The sequence below is a fragment of the Helicoverpa zea genome, chromosome 4 (assembly GCF_022581195.2).
Source record: "Helicoverpa zea isolate HzStark_Cry1AcR chromosome 4, ilHelZeax1.1, whole genome shotgun sequence".
In the NCBI taxonomy this organism is placed as follows: Eukaryota; Metazoa; Arthropoda; class Insecta; order Lepidoptera; family Noctuidae; genus Helicoverpa; species Helicoverpa zea.
Window position 1 is genome coordinate 11,617,780 of NC_061455.1, and position 13,192 is coordinate 11,630,971.

Here is a 13,192-nt window from a genome sequence, read left to right on the forward strand (position 1 = left end):
CTAACAAAAGCCGGGTAATCAAATAAAAACAGATCGAAAACACTTGAAAAACGTGGTCTATGCGCACGAAACGACAACGGACGACTGTTTTAGCGTCACAAAATGGCGGCCCATAACGCCATTTGGGGTTACCATTTTTAATCTAAGTATAAAAATGCGGTTTGGTCATAGTTTTATTTTTATATTTCATAAACGTTATAATTAAGTCTTATAGTCCATTATTTTCCAATTCTTAAAAAGAAAATCAAAACGTATTATTTTATATTATAACTGTATAAGAACAGATTACGATACTTGCCTGTTATTTTTAGCACAGCACTACAAAATATAAACCGCTGACATAACCTTGTAATAGCGCAGTATAGATTTAGAAAAATATTGTTTACCAAGTTATTTGACACTCAGTTTGGCACAAAATTATAACATTCATTGATTATTGATATAATAATGTTGTTTTAATGCTCCTCAATTGTTAAAAACGGTAAACAACCAGCAAAAATATTTTTATCGTAACTGCAACGCCATTGCAAAGTTACGTCGTCAGTTCAATCGCGACGTGTCAGGAACGCATTCTCTGAATGGCCGAACTATACCATACCACATTTTTCAGAGCTACATTTTGAGCACGTTCCTCCATTAAATCTAGTCAAAGTTAAAAGCGTCATATTTTCGCGAGTCGCTGCAACATCTACAAAATACCATCACGTATATCCTTGACATTACATTAACAGTCGCTTGGCGTTCGCAGATATTTTAAACTTAAAACAGTGGTGTTGTTATACAGAATGTGGATTGCTATGCGGAACCATGAATGAATGAATTATGTTTCTATGTAGCCCGAACGAGCATTCGGTTTTTACGAAAATAAATTATAAATGGTGCATATAATGAAGCACATAATTGTGGTAGTTTTTGAAGTTAGTTCTGTAGTCCAAGAGAATAGTCTCTTGATTTGACTTGCCTATAATTTGAAAGTAGATTAAATTTAAAATGTATACCTAACTTACAAGTTGGATTATTATATATGTGTGTTGAAAATCATCAAATGACTCCTTTTGCTGTGGGTGAAGCAAAGGGAGTATAATATTCTATACTAATATTATAAAGAGTAAAACTTTGTTTGTTTGTTTGGTTGTAATGAATAGACTCAAAAACTACTGGACCGTTTTAAAAAATTCTCTCACCATTCGAAAGCTACATTATCCACCATTATCCATTAGTAGCAGGGCAGTAGTTACCACGGGACGCGGGTGAAACCGCGGGAAAACGGCTAGTCTTACATGAAATAATCGGAGCAGTAAAGGTAGGATGACGCCAATTCTTATATCACTTGGTAAACTTACATAAGCTCCAAATAATTCAACTAACAACATAATACCGACATTGTAATACAATATCTGGTTCCCAGAACCGTCTCATTGTTGCAATATGAAATAAAGATTGCAGTTCGTACAATTACCAACAAATTCGTTCGGATATTGTATTGCATGAAGAGGATTGCGGAATCTTGACATTTTGCTGCGTTCGACTTTGATATGAGTCAGGATTGTAATGTAAAAGTAATCAGTGGTCTTATTTCTATTTTCACCAACAAATACCTAAATTTAGGGATTCCCTAAGAGCGTTTAGGGAACATTTAATACGAATTTCGTTTTCACCATCGTTTAAGTGTCCCTTATCACCTTTATTTTTGGGGGAGCCCTTATTCTAAGTGACACTTAGTTAGGGGAACGTTAAGAGATTATTGGTGAAAACGGGCATTAGTATCGTAATTGGACAAAGCTAGATTTTTCTGTGGCTTTTCTTGTATTCTGAGAATACGAAAATTATTTAAAAAATCTGGCTTTTGTTTAATAACGTTTTTGGGAACTGTTTCAATGTTTTTCTGTGATGTTACAGAAACACATCTGATCTTCTTTCGATTTCATGCCTAACATTATATGGATGCGAACGAATGTAATAGATTATGATATCATTATTAACGTGGTGTTGAAATACGCCTTTCGTTCATTTGAATGTGGCATTTGAATTAGGTGGATTTGTAGGTCCTCCCACGTCTAAATTCTGTATAGATTAGTCACAGATAACTCTATTATGAAAGCTATGAATGTATTTGATGCTCGTGATTTTTCATTGAAAATATTTGGCAATCGCAGTTTATTAACTCTTTACGAGGTATTGTGTGTGTTGTTAATAACTACGACATTTAAGTTAGTAAACTTACAACTAATAAAATATACAAAACTCGTTAATAAATAAATTATGGCTTAATTAGTACTGTGGTAGAATACAAAAATATTCAGCTATATATGTATGTAGAGGTATATAAGATTCTCGAAGGCTATCCATATGCTAGACGCTTAACCAATTAATTTGCAACGCAAATCTAGCAATCATCTCCATTGGAAGATATCGTTTAGTTAATTAAAAGCTTTGCTACTAGGTGTTTTCTGATCCGTGCTAATTGATCTAGAAGTTTCGATATGTATTCGAGTTTTAGTGGAATTGTGAAATATTTTCAGTTACCTGAGAGCTGTAAGAAATTGTGAAGCAAAAATTGCATTATTTCGGCATGCTTAGCTAATTCTTTATCTAAATAATTTGGGATACAGCACTTCCTTTCGATCTTTTGTAAGACAGCTTTTCAGGCTTATCCTTAGTATGTTTGTCTTGAAAGTAGTATACTTTTAGTATAATAGTACATATAATAAAATAAGCGGCTTAGGTCGTTGACTCTCTCTTTTTTTGTTATGTATCCCACGTTGCGATGGGGTCAGTTTTCCTGAGTTTTCCTATTTACTTCGCTCTTTCTTCACCGACACATATGTATAACTGTATGACGACTCTCATTTCTCCCTATCATCTCCTCAAAAACAACAAAATCCACATACCTCCTTAACCCTCTGCAGCAAAGGTTCAAGCCAATGCGTATTGCATTCCACGTGAGAGTCCAAGAAGGTCAGGACTGGCGCCACTGCAGCATCAGCGCCCCTCACTCGGGATCTCATCAGACCCTCGCGCTTGGAGTTGCGTATCACTTTCACTTTGCGTATGGCTCGGAGGGCTGCGCCGTCGTCAGCTGGGGATTAAAAGATGGGTTGGTTAAGGGTTAATGGAGCTTACGAAGTTGTCTATAAAAAATAATAATCGCGTCCACGGCCGATTTCGGCCACGGCGGCTGTTCTCATACAAACGAGATCAGCTAGCTGCGCAGGACATACTTATTATAGTGCACAAGCATTTGCGCAGACACAGGTGCACTCACTATTCCTTCACTCTTATACCCCGATGGGACGGCAATCCGACACGACCGAACAGAGATCAGGCACAGGACCGACATTAACGTGCTCTCCAATGCACGGGTGAATCAATCACCAACTTCCAGGCTCCGGGCTGCTTTGTGAAAGTCTTCTAAAACTCACAAAGCGATTTCGGCCCGACCCGGGAATCGAACCCGACACCTCGTGCTCAGAATATGGCCTTTGTTGAAACATACTTTTCAATATTTTTGATTGATTTATAAGCTCTTTGAACTTAATTTACGCTATGAAATAAGCAATTATTTTATGCAATTTATTATCCTTTTGAAATAGCAATTCCTCTCAGTTGACCTCGTCAATACGAAATAAAACAGTGAGTCTATGAGATACGTCCCCAAGGAACATTCCTTTCCGGAATAAAAATACTGTAAATATTTCTTCCATTTTCCGCGACCTTTGCCCTACATATTTACCGTACATTTTATTGATTGCTTCTCGTGAAAAAAGGCTAATCTTAAAAATTCATAAAGCTATTATATTTAGTACTCTTGTTTCTGTAGGATTTTTTATCGACTTATGAGTATTATAAGAAAAGGGTTTTATTTTTTTGGAGTGAATTGAGGATAAAAGTATTAGTGGAAAGGGTATTATGTTATATCCTTATTTTATCCTAAACGTGCTTAAGCTTGGGGTTGTACCAACAAATATGGCTGCTAAACGATTTCTTCAATATTTGACTTTTATTTTGTTTTGCTTGTTATGTACCGAATAGGTATAAGTAGACTTTAAAAACGTGCTTCCCAAAATAAGGAGGAACTCGTAATGACATATATGGTCACCCATCCTCGGACCGACCGTCCCAAGGGTTGCTTAACCTACAGATTTTTAGATTGTGACTGACAAACTTTCTATTTTTAAGAAGCAAACAAAAGACGCACTAAATAAAAGGCACAGTGACCCTCTCAAAGCCCCCATTGCTTGTGACTAAATTAGTCTAGAACACCCGATTATTTATTATCAACTCGGTCAAAATATTGTTTTAATCCATAGTCACACAGTTGAATTAACAGCCGCAGCAAATTAATTGCTTCACTATTAGCAAACAAGAGCTTTCAAACCATTATATTGTACGAATTTCACAATTTATTATGAGAAGTGAAAATTCAACGCGAACTATTGTTTTATTTAATTATGCGAATCAAGTGTTTTGTTGAATTAATACAGTAAAGTTCGCTACCATTGTTATCCATCTGTACCAAAATATAACAGAGGAATATTTTTTTTGTTTGTTCGTATATTCGTTTGTTTGTACTCTAAATTCTCCGAAATTACTGAACCGATTTGAAAAATTCTTTCAATATTGGAAAGTTGTACTCTTCCCGAGTGACATAGGATATATTTTATCCTTTTGAAGGTAGTAGTTCCCACGGGACGTGGGTGAAACCGCGGGAAAACGACTAGTTGTGAATATTTTGATATTTTGTGTTTGAGTTTCATTTTTAGGCTTGGCAGAGTGCCAGCCAAGTTTTGCACATTTGTTCGTATGACATTCTTGGTCCATTTTCCTGTAAGTAAGTGGATACAAAGATTCTGATTTTGTTATTATTTCGGCTAGCTCGGCTTCACAATTTCTTATACCTACCATTGTTAGTGATATTGTGAAAGAAATTCTTGGTGCGTTTGTGAGTAAGACGGTCAATTACACAAGCATGTAAAAATACGCAAATTATACACATATTTCTCTTGTTGCAATATTTCTTTGCTTTCATTTTTATTTTCTTAGCACTGTGTGATAATACTACCATTGTTAAGAATGTGGCTGTTACATAATGAAAGCACTTAAGTTTTGCACAATAGTTTACGTATTTTGTTTCAATTTTCTTTTGATTTTGAATGCCAATTACATAATCTCCTATAGAATAGTAGTTAACTAAACATAATTTTACTTCAACTACATACACATACCTACTCTGATTAGAAATCGAACTTCCACCAGAAGCACGTCACCCAATGTACTAGTCAGTCAATGCGCCAATCTTGCAGAAGTTTTTACACAAGTTTCAGTTTCACGTTTATTCAGTATCGTACTTCCCCGACTACTACCTACCCTAACCATTACTAGCAATGTATAACCATTTAGCGTTCATGTAAGACCAGACACATTAAACATAGCTAAGACCTCATTAACTTATGTTAATGCTTGCAACTTTGTTTACAACATTTTCGCCATAAATAAAACACAAGTTAACTTAAACATTTTGATTTATGACCTCCTTAATCCTGTTACAAAAGTTTTATTCTTAGAATAAACGTAGGATTTCATGAGTCAAGATTATGAAAATGAATTTACTTATCTACCGAAATTTAATTGAAGAAGATTGGTACTAGAGGATCACTGTTGTTTTGATATACATTTTTAAATCCATTTAGACACATAAACCTTTTTACATATTTTCACCAAAATTAAGTAGGATGTAAATGTGATGGAGTGTTCATCTGCTAGATACAAAAATAACCATTCATTTGTACTAAGTTAACTAGTAGGCACTTATTGAAAGGATAGATTGACCATAGGATTTGATATTCTAGATCACATAATATTATGTTGCGTTGCTGTTTACGTGTTTACAATAAATTCTATAAATATAAAGTAGGCCAACTTATCACTATTCCTAGTATACAAGCTGTTGATTTGCATCCGTGCCATATTCAAGGAGGTAATTATGCTAATGATTCTCGACCCAAATCAATAAAAAAATTGGTACGTAATTTTTTTTCTTTAATTTTTTTTCGGATTTCCGTAAATGTCATCTAGCCTTATTTAAACTTGGCGCGTGTGTTAATGGCCTTAAAACCGCGCTGCGCCCTCACACAAACGCAAACACAAAGCATACGCAACGATCACTTATAAATTTCATTCATAAAATTGGATTACTTCTGAAATACCACGACATTACAATGACAAAAAAAGCAGTGCATATTAGTTATTTCCCATCTACTGTAATTCCAATCGATTATATACGTATTATATGTCCTCCTCCTGAACTATGGCACAAATGCAAATCAACAGCTTGTATAGATAGATAGATCTTATAGATAGATAGATAGAGATTATATCTACGTATACATGCACTATGCATCACATAATCCAGTCCGGGTCATAGGTTGTTTTGATTTGTGTAATCCGCGTAATTGCTAACAACTGCGCATCGCGGTGACCCCTTGCATTTTATCTTTGTTGTATGTAAAAGTAAGTCGCCTCTATGTAAAGTAAAATATTTACACACAATATTGGATCTTTCTTTTTGCAAAACCACTTTCGTACTTGTGAAAATATATTTGGATGGTTTAAAACTACGAAGATGGTTTAAGCATAAGTAGGCGTCGTGGAAAATGTAGAAGAATAACTTAGTTAAGTTAGATATAAGAAAGTGTAAAATGCGGTTTCCACTATCCCTACTGCTTAGTACGAATGTTTCTACGGTTAAGTCCGGTTATTGGCGAAAATATAACCAGTCTTTAATATCTCACTATAATTCATTAGTTATAAGAATATGTACTTACGGTTATCACTGTAGTCGTCGACTAGAATAATTTCTTTGATCAGGTGCTCTGGACTTCTATTTAGAACGCTGTAACAAAAACAAGAAGATAAAATCAAATAAGATACCTAAATTATATTAAGATTTTAATTCAACAAAAGTTTCTTAATAACTCATTCAATTAAAATCAGTTTATTTATATCCAAGATTTTCGACTTAAAACTTTCAACTGCCTTGCGACTTAAAGGGTTTTAAACGAATACTCCCGAAGTTTGCCGAAGATTGCCGAGCGTATCATAAGGGTTGATTCTTACCTGACGATGGTTCGAAGCAGTGTAGACCTAGCCTCGTTGTGGAATGTGATGATAATACTCGTTTGTGGCAGGTCATCATCGTATTTCTTTAGCCGACACCTGTGAAAGAGAATTTGGTATTATTGATCGACCATACAATGATTGAGAGTACTATGTACTGTTACCCTAAACATGGTGAGTTATTGACTCCATGTAAGGAGTCTATGACATATGTTTGTAAGATAAATGATCAAATAAAACTTGATCATTCATCTCATACTTTGATTGTTCTTCATTTTATAAACGAAGTGAGGAGACAAGTGTGCTGATTTTTACTCATAAACACCTAACACCAGCTAAGTACTAGCGGAACCGCATACTTATATAAGATAAATATCCTAGACCTGAGAAAATTCAAGGCTACTTTTTATCCAGGTGCGAGAAGTAGTTCTATCGAAACGACGATGAAAACACGGGGAACATCTCGTTCCCAATAAATAAAATTGAAAAAACTTAACCATCTAAAATTCACCACCTCATTATTTCCAAAAAACTCATTACTCAAAACCTTTCATCACCATATTTGCCCACTAATTATCATTAAGATCATTGCAGAATCTTCTCAATTGTAAAGACATTGACCCGCGTGAGGTCACCGTGGTCCAAGGAGGTCGTATGCCTACTCTTATTACATATGAGGTTGTGTCTATTGAGGTCACACTTGACACTGCTCTTCTTAAACGTAAGTTCGGTATTTGGGTTAAGAACATCTAATATTGGACTTAGAAGTTTGTTTTTGTTATTATGACTTGTGTTATGTAATTGTTAATTTTTCGTGTCAGTGTAGAATTTGAGAGCTTAACTGGTTTCTGAGTGGAGAATGCCTGTTGGAAAACTTTGTGTAGGATGTCCTGTAGGTAAGTGGAGCAAAGATTTTTAAGCCTAAGGCAGTGGATAAGAATTGGAGCATATTGATCAAGGTTCGTGGGAGGATTGGAAACTGAAGATAACTACCTACTGAGACATGAGCTGTCATCCTCCGAGCCTTTTTCCCAATCATGTTGAGACATGAGCTGTCTTACCACAAAAACTTTTTAACGTCAGTTTAAGACTTGTCTAAAAAAATGTCAAATTATGACGTTGACATATGGTTCATTTTGGAGCCACATTTTTTTTAGACAAGTGTAAAACAGTGGTTAAAGTTTTTGTAGTAAGGCCAGAGTAGTTTAATTCATTTTATTTACTTAATATTTATTTGGGGATAGGTTTTAAGTAGCTTTTAATAAATCAAGGTGTATACAAAACCACTTTAGCCCCGTGGGACGATATAAGTATTCTTTTCTCGTTTCCCTAGAGATAGGTTTTCTAAGAAAATAATCATACTCAATATCTCGTTATAAATCGATTTGTGTAATTATTGGGAAACACGATTATGTACCTACATCATGTTTCCAACAATAGGAATCCATTAAAACGTGGGAGAATAGTTTTTGCTATGCTCAACGTATGCCTGTCTACGGCCAGTTCTAGTTCTAGAACTATAATATCGACATTTTGGTCTGAAGCGAGGTTCAATCCTTAATCTTAGCATTGGAAGGCGCAAGGAAATCGTGGTTGCCGATTATCCGACCTCACTTGAGAGTGGACGAGTCTTGGCAGAAGATAGAAATAAATTCATTGAGCTGACAGCTAACCTCAAGGAGTTGACAGCAAACAGAAGATAAAGATTTATTATAATAATATGGTCATAACATGATGGTATTTTCTTAAGCTACATTATCCAAGGACACAGGTCTCAATAGCTCGTGTATCCTCCACACAAAAACTTCGCATCAATCACACTATTTCGACGTCATTCACGGAGAAGGAAAACTATGATCTAGCGAAAATAGGAGGGTATAACATGATTTATTCTCCTCAGAATTTATTGGGTCAACATCAGAAAGGCTGACCCCTTTTCGTGAGAGAACACGCTAAGAGTAACCACAGACTACAGACTAAACAATCGTCCGTCAGTTGATGCGATGGTTGGGAATTATTTTTTATAAGATTATCTTGATTTCAATCAAAGTTTTCAGACAGTCTGATATTTCTTTTTTGATGGTATATCATCAAATGACCGCTCCCGCTGCGGGTAACCAGCGTGAGGGAGTATCAGACTCTTACTGACTTAAAGCCATCACGTTCCTTATTAGGGCCGCGGACTCTTTTTCGAACAATCCAATCTTTGTAATCTGCGTACTACCATTCATCTTCATACTGATTTATGAGCCCAAACAAACTGTCGGCCGACTAAAAGTTTGCAGTGTGAGAGCTCCAAGCTGAACTCGGTTCTTATGCAAATATCAATGACGGTGATTAAGTGGCTTCGGAAGCCTGAAAAATGTCTGATGGCTGGTTTCAATGTGCGGTTGGATCTCGGGTCGGTGATGGATATGTACTATGTACTTTATAGTTGGGAATCTTTAGAGCTAAAGCAGTTTTTGTCGGTTACAACCACGTAATGAGGTAAACACTTTCTTACACCAGAAAAAAGTCTAACTTCTTACTGTTTTAAGAGTGCAATTATTTCTGGAGCAATTTGCATCAGACTTTTTTACATTATGTATGTTAGAATGATGTTTGGCTTAGAAATAAGTTAGGCTTAGTCAAGAGCAGTCATTATCTTTCAAGGTCAAAGCAACGTATTGTTGCTGTGATTTGCGGTTTTATTAACGCCTGTTCTTAATTCATGGTATTAATGAACTGCTACTTCCAGTAATCATATTCTACAAACATCTCATTAGTCGACCACAGCAATGCTAACATAGAATTATAATGTTTTATTGCGGAGCTTCATTTAATATTTGTATGCTGCATATATTTTTGCCTAGCTAAGAATCTCACAATGTAAAAAACTAGTGTTGAATGCTTCCAGATAAATCGGGGGAACTTCGGCCCGTATTCAGATAAAGTATAACCTAAGTCTGATGACTTAGGTTATACTTTACTGGGGCCTCATCAGAGGCTGAAGTAGCTTCCCAGTAGTAAAATAGTTTTTTAAATCAGTTCAATAGTTTTGGAGCCTTTACAATACACACTATTCATTTCCTTTATAATATTTTTAGTTTAGAAATCTATATAAAATCTGTTGAACTCACATAGCGTTCCTCGTATCAGGTACAGGCCGATTACTGGGCAGGTTGTCTGAAGCAGCTTGATTGAACCTGTTCCTCACATAAGGGTCTGAGTCCTTAGACCCTCCGGCGACGTAACCAGCCTCGTCGAAGTACGCCCGGCCGGTGGTACCAGTGTTCCCTGTGAAGACCTCTTCAGGAGATGCTGGACTGCTTTCTGGTTCCTCGATGTCTGAGTGCTGCTTTATAAGGCGGAGGGCTATGTTTTCTTCCTGTAACAAGAAGAGTTGTATTTTAGTTTGTGGAGTTTGAGATGGTAGTGAGAAAAACAAAACATGGTTTAGAAGTTGATTTTGGTCGCACGTGTCTTATGTATGGGTCATCAAAAAAATGTACGGGTCGTCTTTGGGGTACTTTTGAAATGTAAAAAAGTTTTCTAGGTTCAAATTAGAATTATGGTCGAGTTATGTTCGGGTTAAATGTTTACATATCTAACAGCCAGTTTCTTCATCAAAAGTTAAAGTTAAAGTAATGTCTAAAGTAAAAGTAACGGTCAAATTCAATTTTTCTATTAGTTTTGCTGTCATTTTAGCCTTGAAAAAACGTATTTGACCGTTACTTTTACTTTAGACATTACTTTAACTTTAACTTTTGATGAAGAAACTGGCCGTTAGAAATATAGTCTAACTAAAACTATGTCATGATTGCATACAACATGTTGCATATTTTACTCAAATATTTCTACGAAGTAAACTAATGGACGAATCACGAAAACAGTACACTGGCTTTACTACGAAATTACTTCAACTAATTATGACGTCAACTAAACACAATACAACTCAATCTTGTAACAACGCACGAATAACATACATACAAACCAAGGAGAACAAAATGACCTGCGGAGATTGCAAAACGCAAAATGTTCTCAGGAATGAGCGCGCCAAAATGCGGGCGTTCTGGGGACGAGGAAAGTTACTAGCTCCCTCTTTTATGCCTTCTAAAAACCACCCATTTTTTTTCAATATAAAATCACTAATTAATCAAGACCAGACTTTGACAGATGGGTTGACAAGGAACCCGAAGGCCTCGTTACTTCTAGTAACTGATGGTTTCGATTATGCCTTCCGTGCGTACCTACAAGAAGGCGCCTGACCTACGTTATTTACGGCATCTCCGCTATCTTTCCTTCCTCCGTGATACAAACTTCGCACATACAATATGGACTCAACTTGCTAAATAACCCTACATTATATCCCGAACATGAATAACATGAACAAAATATACTCTTTTACACAATTTGTGTACTCTTTGTACGTACAGAGGTATATCAACTACTGGATGAGCCGCTGAGAATTAATTAATGCGATAAGTACGCTTTTATGGTAGTGCAAAGATTTAGCTCGAATTCTTCAGTTTGCTTCTAGATATGGCTTGTTTGAATAAGGTGTTATTTGAACGATGATATGGGAGATTAACAGCATACTAAGAGCAGAATGAGGACTGACTCAGATTTTATGCAACTTTATTATTTCAGTTGTAATTTATTAGAGACTAGATTTTGCCCGCGGTTTCGCCAGAGTTCGGAGGAAACTACTTCCCATACCCAAATTGGGATAACGTATCCTGTCATCGTCCTAGTTATAATTCTAATTCTCAACCAATTTTCAGATAAATCAGTTCAAAACGTTCTTGTTGTAAATACCGTACGACCAACTATTTGGATTTAGTTACTGTCCCAAATAAGGCATCAATTTTCGTATCTGACACAGATACACATACAAATTTTCTATAGCATATCTAGCTGGTAGAACTAAGATGTCTTTGGCGCGCCAACTTAATATTTAATTCATGGCTGCCGACCCGCTTTACGCATTCCTAACTAAAAGATCTTTTAAAGCTGCGTTTAATAGTAATGGCACTCGCTAAGCCTTGATTATGTATTATATAAAACTATTCCTAGTAAGTACTAAGTATAAGCTCCATTCATTATGAATGAATCACAGTATATTGTAACGGGCGATAGTTTGTGAGTGTGTATGTTGGTAGCTCCAGAATGCGCGACTGGTTGAATGGATTTTAATAAAACTTGGTAGTCAATACCTATAATAGAGCTTATTTATAAAAGTAGTAACTTTTTAGGCGAATATGCTGATAGCGGTATTTATTTTATTTAGGATAAAGGTATGATGATCTGTGTGCGATGAACTGATGGGAATCCAGCCTCTTATAACAAAGTTGAAATACATCTTCGTATATTCTTATCTACTTATTAATTCCCCTCCATTAAAAACTAAAAAAGTTTCACAAACCATTCTAATAGCATCTCTTTTCTTACAATAAAATATTGGGTAACTGCTATACAATCTTTTTGCAAGGTAATCGATTTATTTGCTAACAGTTAACTCTACAATCATTATTTAATATAATTATAACGCAAACCACATTTGCAATATCTATCGTAATAGGAAATAATATCGATATGACGTAAAAACCTAACGACGTGACCTTGAGTTTTGGTTTAAGGTATCTTTTGTAACAAAATTAAAAGTTTATTGCCTAATGGGAAAAACAGAAAACTTGATGTTGAATAATAGTTTTCTTTTGTATACGGAAAATAGGCGCGTAAATGAAGTAAACAATGCAATTGCATGTTTTTATTAACCTTTAAAAAAGGATATTCTCAGTTTGTCTTGTAGTAACAGCATTTGTCAGATTTAGGAGAAGGTTTTATGAAAAAAATTTAAATGACTCAGCTTTACCTGTGTACCTAACTATTACCTGGGAAATCCAATATTGAAAATTTCATGAAAATTCGCTCAGTAATCTATAAGCTTGGAAGAACTTTGTTTTATAATAATCAGCAGCATCAGTTTTGTCATGTTTTCGGATCGGTGTCTTCTCCATGTAGCTATATTTCACCTGTATACTATCTCTCTGTATACTCTTTTAATCAAGGTGGTAAGTACGTGCGACCTATAAGG

The 13,192-nt window shown here is 35.5% G+C and overlaps 1 protein-coding gene across 1 annotated transcript in view; it reads right to left on the reverse strand.

Moving 5' to 3' along the window:
* Window positions 1–13,192, reverse strand: part of LOC124629569 (polypeptide N-acetylgalactosaminyltransferase 2-like) — a 105,744-nt gene that overhangs the window by 14,243 nt on the left and 78,309 nt on the right. Inside the window, exons 2-5 of the mRNA XM_047163013.1 lie at window positions 10,236–10,483; window positions 7,117–7,215; window positions 6,825–6,892; window positions 2,892–3,079 (exon numbers count right to left, since the gene is read on the reverse strand). Coding sequence (XP_047018969.1) covers window positions 2,892–3,079; window positions 6,825–6,892; window positions 7,117–7,215; window positions 10,236–10,483 — 603 coding nt within the window. The remainder of the gene's footprint in view (window positions 1–2,891; window positions 3,080–6,824; window positions 6,893–7,116; window positions 7,216–10,235; window positions 10,484–13,192) is intronic.